We start from the raw sequence: 19,410 nt of genomic DNA, 5'->3' as shown, positions 1-19,410 counted from the left end.
GATAATGACTTAGCTTTCTAAAGTGAAAGCTTCTTCTTGATTTTATCTACTAAACCATTATAAAATCTATTACTAGGCCAAGTTGAAGAATGGGAAGACCAAGATAAGAAAAAAATTTAGTGACTCTTCTTATGTCTAAACTATCACTAATTAGATTAGCTAATATTCCATCAATATTATTTGACAAAAGAATGCTAGATTTTAGCCTATTAACATGCTAACCAGCAACACAACAAAACACTACTAGAAAAGCGCTTAATACAGACGGATTTTACAGACGGGGTAAAATCTGTCTGTATTACAGACGGCTTTACAAACGGGGGTAAAATCTGTCTGTATTACAGACGGCTTTACAAACGGATTTGTGAACTAAATTTTTATTTTATTTTCTGAAAAATCCGTCTGTAAATCCGTCTGTAATACAGACGGATTTTACCCCGTCTGTAACATCCGTCTGTATTTAGCCCGCCTTTTGGCGCCAAACGTTATAGACAGCAATTACAGACGGATTTTTCCGTCTGTAATTTGAAAATAGGATGAAATATTATGGCGGGAAATTACAGACGGATTTTACCGTCTGTAAATATGGCGGTTTTAACCGACCTTTCAGGTGGCACATTACAGACGGATTTTTCCGTCTGTAAATGGGATTGACGCATTTACAGACGAAAAAATCCGTCTGTAATGTGCCTCCTGAAATGCACCGTTTCATTAAACTCATTACAGACGGATTTTCCCGTCTGTAATGACTGAAACCCATTAAAACCGCGTCTGTAATGTATTTTAGAAGGTTGATACCACATTGTATATTTGTATTAGGTTTATATAGTTCTTGAGGAAGATGTTTCTCAAAAATCGTCAGTGGATGTATGATAGGTTGCCATGATTATTTAATTTGAGTTATCACCAATATTATTCATATTTTAAACAAATTATAGTATTTGTCTCTAAACATATATATGGTTTGATTCAGATATGGCAGGTAAAGGTAAAGGTAAGAAGGGTATTACTCAGCAAACTGATCGTGGCAACACTTCTTCACCTACCGCTCCGACTTCGACGTCCACACCAGCAACAGTGCAGACCTCCCAGGTTAGGGGACAAGAGCAATTTATCATGGTGCCGAATCCTGGATATATTGCTCCTCCCCCTCCAGTACAGCGAGTTTCACACTCTGCACCCCCTACTACACAGGCCACACAGTCACCTGCTACACAGGGCACAGGAGATGGATCCAGTGTTGTCCCATCTGTAAGCGGGCAGCAGTCATCACAGACCCAGGCATCATCGAGATCGTTAGAAACTTTGAGATGGGATGGGTCCACTTGGTAAGTAATTCAATCAAATATGCCTAACATTGCGTATTTTATGTGAATGTTAGTAGTTATGTTTTATTTTATTGTGTTATCAGTTGGATACCACCACAGAAAGGTCTCCATCAGGTCACAGATACGATTAAGAAGATGTTTGATGCGCCTTACAGAAGTTTTGCAAAGGTGCCAAATGATACAAAGATAGAATGGTTCAAAGATTGGAAGGTAATAATAGTGTATTAATTTTAACTAAGTGTAATTACATATGACTGTTTGTACCCCTTCTCAAAGAAATTGTGTTTCTGTAGAGCAACTTCTCCATTCCCCCCCAGGACGAAAAGATGATTTTCAAGGCCTAGAAGAGTCGCACTGCAAAGCGACTAAGATAGATGTACACTGAGGCTCGCCAGGACCCTTCTACTACTGATTGGATAGCACCCAACTTTCTTCATGCCTTGCAGGAGTATTGGGGTACAGATGAGTTTAAAAATCTCTCTGTAAAGAACAAGACAAACAGGGCATCTAATAAAGGGGGGTCACTGCATACTGGTGGGTCTACGACTTTGGCTGGCAGTAAGGCAAACTTGGTATGTGATTTTAAAATTCAGTTTAATCTATCTATAATTTCATATTTGAGATTGTGATTTATTTCTAATTACAGGAGAAGTCGTTGAAGAGGCCACCTACTACTGGAGAGTTGTTTAAAGAGACACACACTCGCAAGCAGGACAAAAACCTGTGGGTTGATACACGATCTAAGGCCACATATGTAAGTCATAGTTATTGATAATATATGTTATTATTAGCGACTTATTAAATAGTTCTCCAAACTAATATCTAATTATCTGAACTGAACTGTAGGATGACTATATTCAAAGGCTTGAGGAAGCATCTTCTCAGAATCCAGAGTCAGTAGATGAGGATGCTATGTGGTCACAGACAGTGGGTGGCCTTTATAAAGGTCGCATTTATGGCATGGGGGGCCGCTTTGCAGACTCCATGTCCCCTGCATCTGTCACTGGAGATGCCCCTTCTCTTGCACCTGAGGATGTGGAGGACATGGTTCGCACTCAGGTCCATGCCCTCAATGAAGAACTCCAAAAGCAGAATGAGGAGATGTGGAAGAGCAAAGAAAGTGCATGGAAGAAGAAGTGGGCAAAGAAAATGGAGAAGAAGATAGAGAAGAAGGTGGCGTCGAGAATGCAAAGGGAGGTCCAGCAGCAGATGACGCAGCAGCATATGCAAATGCAGCAGATGCATGCTTATTTTGAGCTCATGAGAGCAAGTAGCTCCACACCTCTTCCTCCTCCTCCACCAGCTCCAGCACTACCGGTTTTCACCTCCATCCATCATTCCTCTACTGACTCCTCTTCTACTGATAATGATGCTCCTTCGGATTCTGACCATATAGATTATTCCTGATGAAGACTTGTATTTTATTTTTAAATGTATTTATTTAGATGCTTTTTTTTCTTCCTTTGTAACAACATTTAAATTTTATATTTTATAAATCATTTTGGAATGTTTAGATGCCGAATCTATAGTTTCTATTTTGTTTATAAATTGTGATAATCAAGAACAGCAGGAAATAACTATCTATACAAATAAAAAAATATCAATTATAGTAAAATATATCACCGACGGATTACAGACGGAAAAATCTGTCTGTAATTTATAGACGGATTTTTCCGTCTGTGAATTACAGACGGATTTTCCCGTCTGTGAATTACAGACAGATTTTCCTGTCTGTAATTTACAGACGGATTTTTCCGTCTGTAATTTACAGACAGATTTTACCGTCTATAACTTATAGACGGATTCTACCGTCTGTAACTTACAGACGGATTTGAAAATTTGTCTGTAATTATTTACCGACGAGGATATTACAGACGGTTTATATCCGTCTGTAAATCTGTCTGTAATAGAAAAAACCGTCTGTAATGCTCTAAAAATCTGTCTGTAAATCCGTCTGTATAAACAGACTTTTTAGTAGTGAAAATTCATCTAGAATCTAATTAATTTTAATGCTTGATCAATGGAAGCCTTAGTAATTAAGAGGATATCATTTGGAAAAAAAGAAAAGAAAAAATTTTAGGTCATTTATACTAAAATAGAAACACAAAATTTTCATCCTCTACCACGTCGTTAATACAATGAGCTAATCTTTCAATGCATAACACAAATAAATAAGGAGATAAAAGATCTCTTGGCCTAATTCCTCTAGCAAGAGAAAAAGTATTATTACCATTCCAATTGGCATACATAGATAAAGAGGAAATACAATGGTAAATAAGATCAACAAACTTTCTATCAAAACTAGCCAATAATAAAGTATCTATTAACAAAATTCCAGTTTAACCTACCATAAATATTTTCCAAGTCAAGTTTTAAAATCATGAAATTTTCTTATTTCTTAAGATTTTTAAATAATGTATAACTTGTAAGATGACAACATTATTAATCTCTTGCTTACTAGTGATAAAACTTCTTTGATTTTCAAAAATTAAATAAGAAAGAGATTCTTCAAGTCTATTTACCAATTTTTTGTAACAATTTTATAAAATTATAAAGAGAAATTTAAACTAATGACAAATTCAGGGTGATCAGCCTTAGAGATCAAAGTAATAACAATTTGATTCACAATTTTCATAAGTTTAGGTTGCTAAAACACTTCTTGCACAAATTTAAGAATATAAAGTGAAGAATATTCCATTGAGATTGTAAAAACATAGCATGCTAACTATCTAACCCAGGAGATTTGAAATTTTTAATACTAAATAAAGTAGGCTTAACTTTTTCAATTGTTACAGAACTAATCAATCTATCTTTATCACTGTCTTTAAAAGGGAAAAAGAATTAACATTATAAAGTTTACGAGATTAATAATGAAATCCATATTAAATTTTTTAAAGAAGTTAACTACCATTTGCTTAGTAATTTTAGGATTAAATTCCTAGCTCCCATCATAATTCCTAAGAGCTTCAATCATATTATGGTGTCTCCTATTAATACTAGCCTTATCAAAATAATTGGTATTTTTATCCTCAAACCTAATTCATTTGAACTTATATTGATGAAACTAATACATCTAATACATCTCTTTTTTTATCAAGAATTTGTTCATATTTCAACCAAATACTATTTCTAAGATTTTAGAGATATCTATTTTCTCCACTAACTAGTTTACAAATAATCCCATTGATTCTTATTAAAATTCGCCTCTTGCGATTAAAGATAATATCAAAGATAGATTTATTCAAAACAAATGTCCTTCCTCTAATATTATTAGTTTTAACTCTTTATCTTAAGGAACACATACATGGTCCTTGTATCTTATCAATCTACTTGCGCCTTGACAAAATTCTAAGTTCTTTCCCTCAATCTCCTATCTCATTATTTCTTGTAAAAATAAATCCTTTTGTTGTGCAGCTTGAACTTGAGTCAAAAAATCGTTAGGAATTTTCACATTTTCAAGATATAAACTTTTGGATCGTAGCTCCATTTTCAAATTCAAATCTCTGAACCTCTCAATTAACTTTCATTCGTCTATCATCATAGCTGAAATATGTAGTAACTTTCTACTCAGCACGTCTGCAACCACATTTGCCTTTTTAGGATGATAGGACAGTGTGAAATTATAATCCTTCAGAAATTCTATCCACTGCCTTTGTCGCATATTCAACTCCTTCTGACCGAACAAATATTTCAAACTCTTGTAGTCGTTGAAAACTTCAAATCTCACTCCAAAGAGATAATGTCTCCATATTTTCAATGCAAAAACCAATATAGCAAACACTAAATTGTGTATAGGGTAGTTGACTTCATGAGAATGTAACTGTCTTGAAGCATAAGCAACTACCTTTCTGGCTTGCATCAAAACACATCCTAGTCCTTATCTTGAAGCATCACAATACACCTCAAACTCTTGTTCAAGATCTGGAAAAATCAACACAAATGTCAATATCAATCTTTTTTTCAACTTCTAGAAACAAACTTCACATTCTTCAGTCCAATGAAAGTCTTTTTCTTTCCTTGTAAGTTTTGTCAAAGGCAATGTTATTTTAGAAAGTCTTTCTATGAACTTTATATAATAGTCAACTAGTCCTAGAAAATTTTGGATCTTTGTTGAAATAGTAGGCCTCACCCACTAAACTACTAAACTACTGCCTTTTACCTTTGCTGGTTCAACTATGATCTCCTCTTTTGACACATGTCCTAAGAATTGTATCTGTAAAGCTAGAATTCATACTTTAATAGCTTTGCATATAGCTTTCTCTCACTCAATATCTGTAGAATGATTCTTAAGTACTCAGTGTGCTCTTCATAATTGTTGGAGTAAATCAAAGTGTCATCGATGAACATACTACAAATTGGTCCAAAAACTCATGAAAGATCTGATTCATATAATTCATGAATACTGCCAGATCATTAGTCACACCAAATGGCATAACTAAATACTCATAATGAACGTAGTGGGTCCTAAAAGTTGTCTTAAGGATATCCTCATTCTTCACTCAAATCTGATGATAGCCTGACTGTAGATCAATCTTCAAAAACACATAAGCTCCTAGTAACTGATCTATTAGATCATCAATTTTAGAGAGATGATCTTGTTCTTGATCGTCACTTTATTTAATTGGTGATAATCTACGCACATCCTCATACTCTCATCTTTATTTTTCACCAAGAGTATCGATGCTCTCCAAGGTGACACACTTGGTCTCTCAAATCATTTATACAGTAAATCTTTCACTTGCTTATTTACCTCGGTCAATTCTACTGGTGACATTCGATACGGCGCAACTGAGACTAGACTTGTTTTCAAGATGAGATCGATAACGAACTCAATTTTCCTAGTTGGCGGTAGTTCAACCACATCATCTGGAAAAACTTTTGAGAAACTTCGCACCACTAGTATATGCTTGGCCTCCATCTTCTTGACCTCAAAGGAAAATGATACCATGAGGTATTGATCTCATTCCTCATTTTACCCATACTTAAGAGTCTAGAGTTTTTTAGGGTAATAGCACTAAAGATCAAAGTTTTCTTTTTACAGTCTAATAAGACATGATTGGACGACAACCAATCCATTCCTAGTATAATATTAAACTGAGAAATCGGTACGTAAAATAAATCTATTATGAAACTACTACCATGAATCATTACAAAATGACCTAAACATATAGAGGAGGTTACAATAGACTTATCTGTAGGGGTAGATAAAACAATATTATATGGTAGGAAAGATATAGGCAATCCAAGGTAATTTAAAAAATCCATAAAAACAAAGGAATATGTTGCATCGGAATCAAATAGAACATCGATTAATCTATCTTTTATAATACATTTACCTCTGATAAGATTATATGATTTCGACGCCTCAAATTCACTCATAACTAACCCTTTGTCTTACATGTTTGACTTTGACCTATTGCTTCTTCTAGACGTAGGCCTATTACTTCTACTCACACTTCTACCTCTCTAAGGAGTAGGCCAACAATTATTCACTAAATACCCTGTCTTTCCACAAATACCAAATGTGGAAGGTAGTAATGGAAAATTCCTCATGGCATGGGGTCCTCAACATTGAAAACACCTTATTGGCCCTTTTAAAAAGGTGAGATCACTATTGTTGTCTTCACGAGACATAGTCCCACTCGCTTGAGACTAACTAACACCGGAGTATGCCCCCTTCTGAAACTTTGGAGGTTTTCGATCCTGCCTCACTGACCCTCCAACTCTAGTGTCTATTGACTTCTCTTTAAAATTAGCTTCAAAAACTCAACACTTGCTGGCTAAGATTAGTATATTCGTCAGTTGGAATACACGAACTGTCGAATGAATATTGGCTTGCAGCCTATTCTTAAATTATGTGCACAAATCTTCATTATCGCATTCGTGCTTGAAATGTGGCCAGTGTCATCAGCTTGTAGAATTTTGCAAAATAGTCTCCCACAAACATGTTTCCTTACTTCAACTTAGGAAATTTTCTTACCTTTTGCTTTTGTAAGTCTCTTACAAAGTAATTCCATAAGAAGCTTGTCTTAAACGTCTCACATTGGATATATCCTTTTGTGGCAAGGTTTGGTTGGCAAACTTCCATAGTCTTCTACTTCTCCAACCAACATATATGTGGCATAAACCACTTTATGTTCTTCACGATAGCCTATCGTATTAAAGATCTTTTCAATATCGACTATCCACCTCTAGCTCCCTCGAGGTTGAACTTTCCTGCAAATCTATGAAGGTTGTGCTTTGTGAATGATGACAGCCAACGATACTTAGCCAGCTCACTGCCTTAATTATGCACCAAAGTCTCCAAGACTTGTGTCATGTGTGTCAAGATTTCATTTGTAGCCCCAACAAATCTACCTCTAATAGCCATAGTTCAAATTTAAAAGAAATTAACCCAACATATCAAAAACTACCATTCACACATATACAAATACACATATACATTCAGTTCAAATAATTCATGCGATTCTCTATTTGGAATACCAAACAAGTTATATTAACAAACAATCAATCCATGTTCTTGCAAAGCCAAAATATAAGAGCACACAGCATAAATGACCTAATCCTATATCTCAGGCTTGTAGGATGAATTGGTCTGATACCAAATTTTAACGTCTTTAATTTCTTATTTGGAAATGAGTATATAATTTATGATAAGGTAAAAGGGATAAAATGAGTTTATTGTAAGAATGTGATAAAATTAAAACTTTCTTGTTAATAGGTCTATTAATGAAAAATTTTAAAATTTTATGAATAACAAAATGTAAATTATACCCTCTAAATAATTACAGTTGCACAAGAATCAATAAAGAAATAATGTACATAGTTGGGTTTCATTATATACACAAGTTTAATATTTACAAATTATTCTCAAAATACATTATGACTTAGAATACATAATTATAATATTAAAATAAACTAAGTCCTAAAAGCAATTTTTATCCACACCTAAATCACTGAGGACTTATCCTAGTCATCATTGTCGTGTCAGCCCTTTATCTCAACCGGCTTCTTTAAAGTCAAATCCTCATCCTCTCCAAGATCTCCAAAATCAGTCTCAACCTCAACACCCATTACTTGCTCAACAGTCAACTGAGTTGGTCTTCCAAGGAGATAAATAATTCACAACTGTTGGAGTTCTAACTGTCCCTTTATAAACATATATACTAAGGATGTGGCGAATGTTATTATTTACAGAAAAGTCTAAAGGTACACTATAGTTTAGATCCATTTTCAAAGTAAAAACATTACCATGTACATTATTACAATTTACAACAAATTTAAAATATCAGAACCGTTGATATTCATTAAATACATAATTTATCCTATAATCTACATAGTAATCTACTAATCTAATCACCCCTTGTAATTAGGTCATCCTTGCTCTCTGAAATGTTTAGTAAGGATGAGCATTTATCTTACCATTAAACATAATGCAATTACACCATTAAATATCATAACAAAAACTTGTTCACAATTCAAAGGAAAATCATGCCATATCAAATACTGAAACACATACATTAGTAATTTCTACATTACACACATACTTAATCATAAAACTACTATACTTGTCTCTCTTAAATACATAGTTTCTAGTGCACTATGATCATAGACAGGTATTTGATGCCTCCAGTACTTAATGAAATCTTATATAAATAGGTAAATATTCGTCAGATAACCCTTGCACACAAATACAACGTATACAATAACAAACCACTTCGCAAAGGTATAGTTTAAGAGTCTAATAAAAAAATAAATGTGAGGCCATGTGACACATTCGCTCTTAGAAAAAGCGTGTACACATACGCAAATATTGTTCACCATCCTATTTTTTCCCAGATTTCCTTTATTGTCTCAGAACTTTGTACCTCTAATTTACCTCTGTAACTATTTACATTGATTCTTTTTATTACTTTGTACTCATCATACACTTCCTTTCATCTCATTCTCATCATTCAGATAAAAAAACATGCTTAGTAAAGCACTTCCAAATTAAGTTCATACAATGCATATATTTTAATACATAATACAATCATTTAAAACCAACCAAACATATATCATCAACTTTTTAGAATAGACAAATATCATTCAAACATGCCTTTCAAACATAACAAAAAATACATGAAAGTAATCTCATAAGCATAAAAACATACACTGTGTAATGGTAAAATAGAACTCTACTTACATCGAGATAAAGTTTTGGAAAGGGATTTGTAGAGAATATTGTTCAAAGAACATAAATCTTCCTAAATATCACAAAATAAAGTATTTTTGAGAAAATATAAAATGAAGAGAAAAGAACAGAGATTAAAGAACTAAACTCTATGAAACTTACTTGGAGTCTATTGGATTGAATGTCCAAGTTTGAATTCAAGGAATGCTCAGGTTTAGAGGAGATATCTGAAGAAAGAAAGTGAGAGTTCAGAGAGAAATGAGAGATAAAGGCAACTTAAATTATAATACAAGTTTTATGGATGGAAGTTTGTTAAATACCTCTCAAACTTGCACACTTTCACTTGAACGAACTAATTTTTGCTTGAGCGAGACTCCATCTTGCTTGAACAAAAACATCATACAATGATTTTCTAGGCTTTTTTTTATATTCTCTCCTAAGCTAGTCACTTATCGCCTGGGCGAGAGAACAATTGGGACGACTCTATCCTATCTCGCCTAGGCAAGACTCATTCTTGCTTGAGCGAGAATGCTCTGAGATCTCCTAGTCCAAAACGCTTAGTCTTGCTTAGGCAAAACCCCCTATAATAGACTATTTTCAAAGACTTCTCAAATTAAAATATCATTCACACATAATTAATAACAAACAACCAATTAACAAAAAGCGGATGTTACATGAATAACACAGAGTATTCATTGATTTTTGGTTAGTCAATCAAGTGTTTCTTAATCTCAATTCAATTATCATAAATCAAATTTCATTCAAACTCATACATAAAATTAAAGCAACCTAAATATATTTCTCAATCCTAAACTAATTTGCAAAATTAAGCATTTATGTAATTACAATTTTTTGTTAATTATGTATTAAGAGCATTAATGAAATTCAAAATTGTAGCTCTCGTATTTTTAGCATCAAATTTTCACTTTCTATTTTGACTTAACAAGGCTTCAATTCTATTTCTTTGTTTATGAATCATAGCAACTTGATGAAAATATTTAGTGTTTTTATCCCTTAATTTAATCCATTTAGCTCTCTATAGGTTAAAACAATAGGCTCCTTGGTAGTCTAGTATACTTTCATAATCTTTCCAAAAATCCTTAATAAGGTTAGAAAAGAAAGGATTCTAGTTAATGGCACGTTTCCTATACATCCCTTCAATTCCATTAAATATTCTTTATTTCTTACTGAAGATATTATTAAAAAAAAGATTTTTTTAATCTAAAATACCTGTATAAAATCTTCTAACATTTTCATGCTAGAAGTAGTCTAAGTTTTAAAACTTTCTAAGTTGGTTAATAACATTAGAACGAGTAATTCAAGGAGTACAAAACATAAAAGTTGTTTGTTTTTCTAAAAATTGACATATGTGGTTTAATTTTTAACCAAAGGCCAATATGATTAAACTTAACTATAACGACATTAATGAGATAGAAGTTTTGAAATTTATCTCTTCAAACATCATTAGTCACAATTTTATTTATTCTATATTTAAAGTTATCTCTTTACTAAGTAAAAGAACACATTTAAAATCTAAATCAATAAGACTACAATGTTCTAGTTAGGAAACAAAATTCATGATCAAATCAAAGATGACTTCATCTTTAGACCTATAGAAAATCATCTAAGATTAGTCAAGGTTCTTTACACACAAAAAAACTTATAATTCTTGTTAATAGAAAATTTAAGTAAGTCTAAAACTTTAATGTCTCTATTCTTGTCTAAAAAATTCTTTAACTTGTTTAAAATTATTTAATTTTCACCCTCATTTCCAAGAGCTTGACAATTGGGATCCACTTTCATAGTTTGCCTCAATATTCATACACACTCTTCAAGCAAAACTTTGTCCTTAAACAATGCACAAAAATTGGAAAAAAAAAGAGTCATTTTCCTTCTCTAACTCTTCCATAATTGTTTAAACTATTTCATGATCTTTTGGCATTCTTTACCAATTGTTATTTTTTTTCTTTTTATCATTATTAAAGAAATTTTTATTCTTAGAGAAACATAAAAATATTTTTTATCCATTTCTCCACTATTTTTATAAAAATAAATAAGAGAAAAAAACTTAATCATTTAGTTCGTCTTTGTTTGTAGTGTGTTTATATAATAAAAACTACCAATAAAGATACCAAACTAATAATATAATAATTATATACATTAATATTTTAAATTAATAAAATTATCTGTTAACTTCACGTATCATATTATACATATAAACTTACAATTGTGATTGTAAGATTATTTATTATCCTAAGAGTTTAATTTGTCTGAAAGACAAAAACTATAGGGCAAATTATACTTTACTCTTATGTAAATTCATACTCTCGCAAATTACTTTTCATGATACTAAACTTTATTATACATTTTTTCTTTCATTTATTTTCTTACAATGCTATTTTTTGCATTATTTTATTTCCATGAAGGGGTTTATTGATAAAAAAAAGTATAGAAGATGAAGTGTAAGTTAACAAAATTATATTGATAAGACAAATCAAACAATTGACACAATTGACTTTTTCTTTAGTAGATGACATTTTGTCGCGGAGTTAATAAGTGCTATATGAGATAATTAAATATATTATAATTAGACGCCAAAAATATAATAAAATTAAAAATAAAAAAAAGTCCTACTTCCTAATATAAATGTTGCGAGTCCTAAGGCTCACAGATATAATGGCATATAAAGTTTGCTGAATTTTTGTGGTCGGTTGAGATGTAATTTTGGTGCACTATGCAATTGCATCCCAGTGCGGGCCCATAAATGATAGTGGGAGTATGGACACTGTTCCTCACAGCATTGTTGCTTTCAAAAGGGGCAGTTACTAGGACCATATTTTCAAGACCCTTTAGGCCTTTACCAATTAAAGGAGTGCGTTTTCTTTTAGTGTAACTTCTGTATTTTGACAAGAATTTCTGCCAATCACAACACAGCAACTGTTGCACGTTAATGTCAAATAAAAGGAGAGATGGACGGAGGGAGTGCTTGGATTAATTTTTATTAATTTATTTTAGTATGTATTTAAGCTAAAGTTTGAAAGATATTTAGTTATATTTAGAAAGTTATTTATGAATCTTCTATTAATTTCATTTGTAACTTAGTTTGATAGATTTTAACATATATTATTTTTTATAAAAAATATAAATCACTTTCATAAATTTAATTATTGAATTAAGTATTTATAACATAAAGTCATTGATAATAAAAAAAATTATTAATCTTAATCTTTAAGGTGGATTTTTGCATTTTAAAATATTGTTTTTTATTACAAAAAAACATTTATTATAATTTATTTTTTCAATGCAATAAGTAATTTTAATACAAAATTATCATTTTTGAATGTTTAACGTATTTTAAAAGTTAATATAAAAAATTTAATAAATATCATTTTTCTAAACATGCCTAAATCCTTAATGTATTGGTTGTATGAATGGTGAAAGCTAGTGATGTGTTTCTGGGTGTCCATTTTGAGTTTAAGTTTTAATTGGAGGAATTTTTTCCATAAATTAAAAGCATTAATATTTTCAAATGAGATGAGAGACCACTCTTTAGAATGCTAATTTATAGTGGTCTCGGTTAATACATATACTAATATAATAAATATTATTTTTAAATATTTAAAGGTGTAGATATTTTAAAATTATATATATATATATATATATATATATATAATAAATATGATGAGTAATATGATAAAACAAAAAAAGAACATAAAATGAGTGCAAAAATTGTATTATGAAAATCAAGATTGGTATAAAAAAATAATATCTTTGTAATGTAATGAATAAGAAAGGAAAGAAAAGCAAATCCGAGTCTATAAAAGAAGGTCCTGAGGTAAAGGTTGTCAGTGTAATAGACACTATCTAGCTAGCAAGGAGGGCTATAGTAGTGTTCTCTACTTGCAGTATAAAGCCAGCAATAGTGAGGCAATATTATATTGCGAGATGGAGAAGTTGAGTGTGGAAGTAAAACCTGAAGAGGGTGATGAGATGAAATGGGTTAATGATTCTTCAGTGGATCACAAAGGCAGGGTTCCACTCAGAGCTTCAACTGGTTCTTGGAAAGCATCTCTCTTTATTATTGGTATGATTTGCTTCAATCTTAATTATATTTATGGCATTTAATTTATACTAGTTAGACAATTTGTGTGTGTGTTGTCTGTTTTCTTTAAGCTCCTTTTGGTTCTCAATAAAGTGCAGGGGAGTTCCTCAAAGTTTCACCTGCTAATTATTATTATCTACTACTCTTGAAATATTCCCATCATGCATCTGCTTTTATCATTTCTATTTTAGCTTTAATCAGACTTTTCAATCAGTTCAGTAACAGAGTCACCCCTTGATAACAGAGTCACCCCTTGTGTTTGCTCAGTCAAACCCCGTTCTGGATTTCTAGTTAATTATTTGTCTGCTTCACGTTTGTGTAATTAAAGTTTTACACAAAGATTGAAGGACCTAGGCTGATTCTATATTACATAAGCACATACAAAAATTCATGACACGAGACCCACCTCAGTCATATGTTTACGTATTAGGGTTCAAACACTTATACAGAAAATGTTATAAATGATATTTTGGTCATAAATATAATTGATAAGTTTATTGAAATAAATTAAAAACATATTTTAATATGTTTCTTGTAAATTTAATCGAAATTATAAACTAAAATATTCAAAGATTTATAGTCACTATAAAGAAACCAAACAATATTAGATTTGGAAAAATTCAAGACGTTATGTTTTTCCTCATTATAAGTTGTTAAGTCTTCATATTATGATTTTACATTTCTTTACATTTTAATGAGAATATTCCCATCATATGCTATATTAAATCGCCCATACTTGCATGTATAGATTATCGCAATATATGTAAATAAAACAAGGAATGGCAATATGTCATTGCAGAACTCAAAAACACAAATAGAGAAATGTTGAACTCATTTATGTAAAATTCTCGGTAATCCGAATCGTCCGAGCAGAATAATTTTTTCTCTTGATTCATGAAAATCGAATGCATTAGATGAGTTCATGGATATCTATCCCATTAGGAATGTCAAATCAAACTCTAGTACAAAAGGCTATAGATTATGGACAAGGTTCTCAAAATCGCATGTGTGCAAGTCACATGCTTAGTGGCTGAGAAAAGAAGCTGAATACCAAGCATTTACTTTCTCTTTTCTGATGCTCATACTTATTTATTTATTTAGTTAAAAAGAAATAAGAAAATCAGTACGGAAATAAAAAAAATGTCAATAATATAAGTAAAATCAATTTAAGGGATTCAATTTTAAAATCAGCCCATTTGCAAAATGATTTTGGAATATCACTTTTCGGTTATTAAGGTAATAATCACATCTATATGTTCAAGATTAAGAGGAATTATTACCAGAACCAAAAAACGTAAAGCAGCAAAAAAGGAACTGATTACGGTCAATTTCCCTTGTAGTACTTGATATAAACTAGTTAAGTCAATAGGTATAACCACAAAAAGCGGTGGATTCCCAGTCCCACATGCCACTACGTACCCACAAATAGATATTATCTGAATAGCAATAAATAAATTATGATGATGAACGATATCAACCACATAAAGCCTAATGGTTACTATCACTAAGAATGTTGCTATTAGTAGTGGTGCTTCTTTTTAAGATGCTGACCCTGATTGAAATCAAATGTGAATGGGGTTTTAAGAATGAAAATGTACGTTACTGTACATAGACCATTGCATGAAGTTTGTATATATAATGTGTGGCTTTGAAATGGCCGACCTTATATCCTGCACCACAGAACTAGCAATTTTACTTGAGAATAAACAAATTGTTCAGGACCCATGTGACCCTTCCACTAGTTTTGAAATCCTCCTTTCATTGAGCTCCTCTAGTGTTCACAATATTGATTGTCTTTCTTTAACTAAAAATTTTTAACATTAAATGTGACTTTGTTAGAATATAGTAAAATAAAAGTGTTTCTTTTGGTGTGTTGCGATTTAGGAAAAAGATTATATGTTGAATTGATTTTTAATATTCGTTGTTCAGAAATTATTTTTTTTTCAAAAAATTGCTTGAAATTGCCCTTAAGATCAATTCAGAGAAGAAATTTATTTCTCGTAAAATCAGATATGCAATTTAAAAATATGTGGGAATATTTTAAAATTTATCTTAACATTAATTACTCTATTCTAGAGTTTCATATGATTTTCATCTCTTATTATTCTATTATCTCCCCAAACTCGGGCAAACCTATATATATATATTCTAAACACATTATCTATTATCTTTTACGTGAAATCAGATATAATTTTTCTATCCCCAGCCAGATCAAAACTGAACCGATTTGTGACAACTTGAACGATAGATATGCATAATGGTAATCCCAAACTCAAAACATTATAATTTCTTACTTTAAATGAGTCAAGCTCTTGGAGAACTTTTCTTTCACCTTCTCATTTTTAAGACTTTGAGTTTGAGTTGACCCATGATTCTCTGCGTCAAACAACTCAAAATGGAATCGTACGAACATGTTTACTTTAAAATCCAATTTGCGCGTTCAGGTACGAGAATAGGGATTAATGGCTCAAGTTATTTGTTCTCTTTCAAGTTGATGGATCGCCCCTTGTGGTCCTCTCAATATATAATATCTTCCAGACAGAAGCATCGAGCAAACATATTAAAATCACTTTCATTTTTATACATCGAAAAGCTAATATCATATATACTATACAGTATTGAATTACACGAAGTTAACAAATTACTTCCATTTATTTAATACATAAACCATAATGCATACAAATTAAGAAGCGTTTACTTGTATTTATCATGTATACTATACAGTAGGAGATCTAAAAACTTTTTTATTAATTATTTATGGTTTAATGAAATTTGTGTAGCACACAGCACTCAATTAACGGAGAATGATTTTTGTACGATTTTGAGGGACAATTATATCTCCTTAGTTTTGGAATGTATTCTTGAAATGTGTATGCACAGTAAAAATAAAAATAATTATATAAAATGCCATATACAACATGTTTTAGTTATTTAGTCAATGAAAGTGTTCGATTAAAGGAGAATTGAATTGTAAATATGAAATGCATGTTTGGTTTAACATATTTAAAAATAATATGCTAATTTTATTAGTCTTTTTTAGAGAGTTTTAATAAGGAGTATGTTAATTATACTTTTAGGACATTTTTTAAAGAATAACCAAAAAAAAAAAGTATGCAAAAGTGTTAGCGATATATCCATCCTGATTTTCAATACAACTCCACTATAAATTTAATAAAGAAAATTATGTACTAAATTTTAAGTAATGTCTTGACGATATTCATTAGCTAAATTCATTCAATAATTACTTCTTAAAATTAATATACCAAACCCCCACGAGATCTTACGAATTAGAAAATCTATAACATAAGTGTTACCATGTTTAATGTTTATGAAGCCATTAACCATAACATTTTAACTTGATCCTTGTTTTCAGGAATTGAGACAAGCGAGAGGTTGAGCTACTTTGGAATAGCAACAAGCTTGGTCCTATACCTCACAAAGGTTATGCATCAAGATCTCAAAACTGCAGCAAGGAATGTGAACTACTGGTCTGGTGTCACTACTTTGATGCCATTGTTTGGGGGATTCATAGCCGATGCATACATGGGCCGTTACTCCACTGTGTTTGCATCAAGCATTGTTTATCTCATAGTAAGCTCAATCACTATCCCTCCAACTTAGTACATGTTTGGTTCGACTTATTTAAGAAATAACCATTTATTTATTTATTTATTTTTGTTTTCTAAGAGTTTTTAAAAAACAAGCGGTTATTGCTGTAAAATTAAGTTAAACCAAACATGTTATTAGTACTACTAATATTATCATTAGTATTTTCAACTTTTTCTCCATGGCTCCTTAACTATGAAAACTTGTTCAAAACACAGGGATTGGTTCTCCTTACTCTATCTTGGTTCTTACCAGGCTTAAAGCCGTGTGATCATACAGCCATGTGCAATGAACCAAGGAGAATTCATGAAGTGGTTTTCTTCTTGGCCATTTACTTAATATCTATTGGAACAGCAGGGCACAAACCCTCTTTAGAGAGCTTTGGAGCTGATCAATTTGATGAGGATCATGTTGAAGAACGGATGCAAAAAATGTCATTTTTCAATTGGTGGAATTGTGCACTCTGCAGTGGTCTTATTCTGGGAGTGACCCTTATTGTTTACATACAAGACAACATAAACTGGGGAGTTGCTGATATTATCTTCACTGTGGTCATGGCTCTCTCATTACTCATCTTCATTATAGGAAGGCCATTTTATCGTTATAGGGTACCAACTGGGAGTCCCTTGACTCCAATGTTGCAGGTTCTTGTTGCTGCCATTTCCAAAAGAAAGCTTCCTTACCCTTCTAATCCTGCCCAATTGTATGAGGTCCCCAAGACTCTTAGCAACAATACAAGATTTCTTTGCCACACTAATAAACTCAAGTAAGTAGCATGACTTGGTAGTGTTTGGCACTTGAACAAAATAGAAAGAAACAGTTTATTCCGCTCCATTTTCCTCAGTTCCTCTCTTTTAGTGGAACCAAAACTATATCATTTCTTAACCTTATGTTCTTTTCCATTCTATTTTTAAAATACACCAAATATAGATTGAGAATTGCTAAGAACAAATTATTTTAACACACTCACTTATCGATTGAAATTTGTTAGAAATTATAAAAGTTTTAGTGAGAATCATTAAATTAGAAGTGGAACTCACATGTTTTTGTAATTTTTAATAAATTTTAACTAATAATAAAAAGTGTGTTTGAAAGAAAATGTTGTTAGCATTTCTTAACATAGAGTAGAACCCATATGTTTTATGTTGTTTTAACATGTCTACCAATTTATGTGTTAAAATCATGCAACTTATAATTTAATTTCAGATTTCTTGACAAGGCAGCAATTGTTGTTGATGATGGGAATTCAGCAGAGAAGCAGAGTCCATGGAATCTAGCAACCGTAACCAAGGTTGAAGAAATGAAGCTTATTATCAATATGATCCCCATTTGGGTATCTACCATACCATTCGGTATATGTGTGGCACAGACATCTACATTCTTTATCAAACAAGGTGCTACATTGAACAGGAAGATTGGTAATGGGTTTGAGATTCCTCCAGCTTCAATCTTCACAGTTGCAGCCTTTGGGATGATACTTTCTGTGGCCATATATGACAAGATTCTTGTACCTGTGTTAAGAAGGCTAACTGAAAATGAGAGAGGAATCAACATCCTTCAGAGGATTGGTTTTGGAATGCTTTTCTCTATTACTACAATGATAGTAGCAGCTTTTATAGAGAAAAAAAGGCTTGAAGCTGTTGAGAGGGATCCAATGAAGGGTTCATTAACAATGAGTGTCTTTTGGTTGGCACCACAATTTCTTATTATTGGTTTTGGTGATGGGTTTACACTAGTGGGTTTGCAAGAGTATTTCTATGACCAGGTACCAGACTCTATGAGAAGCTTAGGCATAGCATTTTACCTAAGTGTTATTGGGGCAGCAAATTTCCTAAGTAGTATGTTGATAACAATTGTTGATCATATAACAGAGAAGAGCGGGAAGAGTTGGTTTGGTCAGGATTTGAATAGTAGTCGCTTGGACAAGTTCTATTGGCTATTGGCAGCAATAACCACAACCAATTTGTTCTTCTTTGTGTTTTTTGCCCGAAGATATTCCTACAAAAATGTGCAAAAGGTGGCAGTAGCTGATTGCTATGAAGTCAAAAGTGATTGTGGTGGTGTAGAAAATAAAGTTTAAGTTCATTAGTTCAATTTTAATTACTAAGGTCACTTAAACTACAAAAGCAAAATGTAAAATGTTCCATGTAGAATGAATATATTTATTCTGTTTAATATTATTCCATGTTATTCTCCCACCC

General features: G+C 31.8%; 1 protein-coding gene across 1 annotated transcript; it reads left to right on the top strand.

The window, feature by feature from the left end:
- The first annotated feature begins 13,357 nt into the window (after nucleotides 1-13,357).
- Nucleotides 13,358-19,410, top strand: LOC113863112 (protein NRT1/ PTR FAMILY 5.6). The gene is made up of 4 exons (XM_027496542.1): nucleotides 13,358-13,585; nucleotides 16,977-17,194; nucleotides 17,428-17,975; nucleotides 18,416-19,410. Exons 1-4 carry the CDS (start codon nucleotides 13,447-13,449, stop codon nucleotides 19,287-19,289), a joined length of 1,779 nt encoding a protein of 592 aa, XP_027352343.1. The 5' UTR covers nucleotides 13,358-13,446; the 3' UTR covers nucleotides 19,290-19,410.

This window comes from Abrus precatorius, unplaced genomic scaffold (genome assembly GCF_003935025.1).
Source record: "Abrus precatorius isolate BTA unplaced genomic scaffold, Abrus_2018 Scaffold3, whole genome shotgun sequence".
NCBI lineage: Eukaryota > Viridiplantae > Streptophyta > Magnoliopsida > Fabales > Fabaceae > Abrus > Abrus precatorius.
Note: the sequence above shows the minus strand (reverse complement) of the source record. Positions and strands in the feature narration are given on the sequence as shown.

What these genes read in the sequence shown, in the direction of transcription:
- LOC113863112 (XM_027496542.1), top strand. Translation starts at nt 13,447, where the DNA reads ATGGAGAAGTTGAGTGTGGAAGTAAAACCTGAAGAGGGTGATGAGATG. An exon ending in AGCATCTCTCTTTATTATTG is followed by an intron (nt 13,586 to 16,976) that starts GTATGATTTGCT and finishes CCTTGTTTTCAG; the next exon opens with GAATTGAGACAAGCGAGAGG. An exon ending in CAAGCATTGTTTATCTCATA is followed by an intron (nt 17,195 to 17,427) that starts GTAAGCTCAATC and finishes TTCAAAACACAG; the next exon opens with GGATTGGTTCTCCTTACTCT.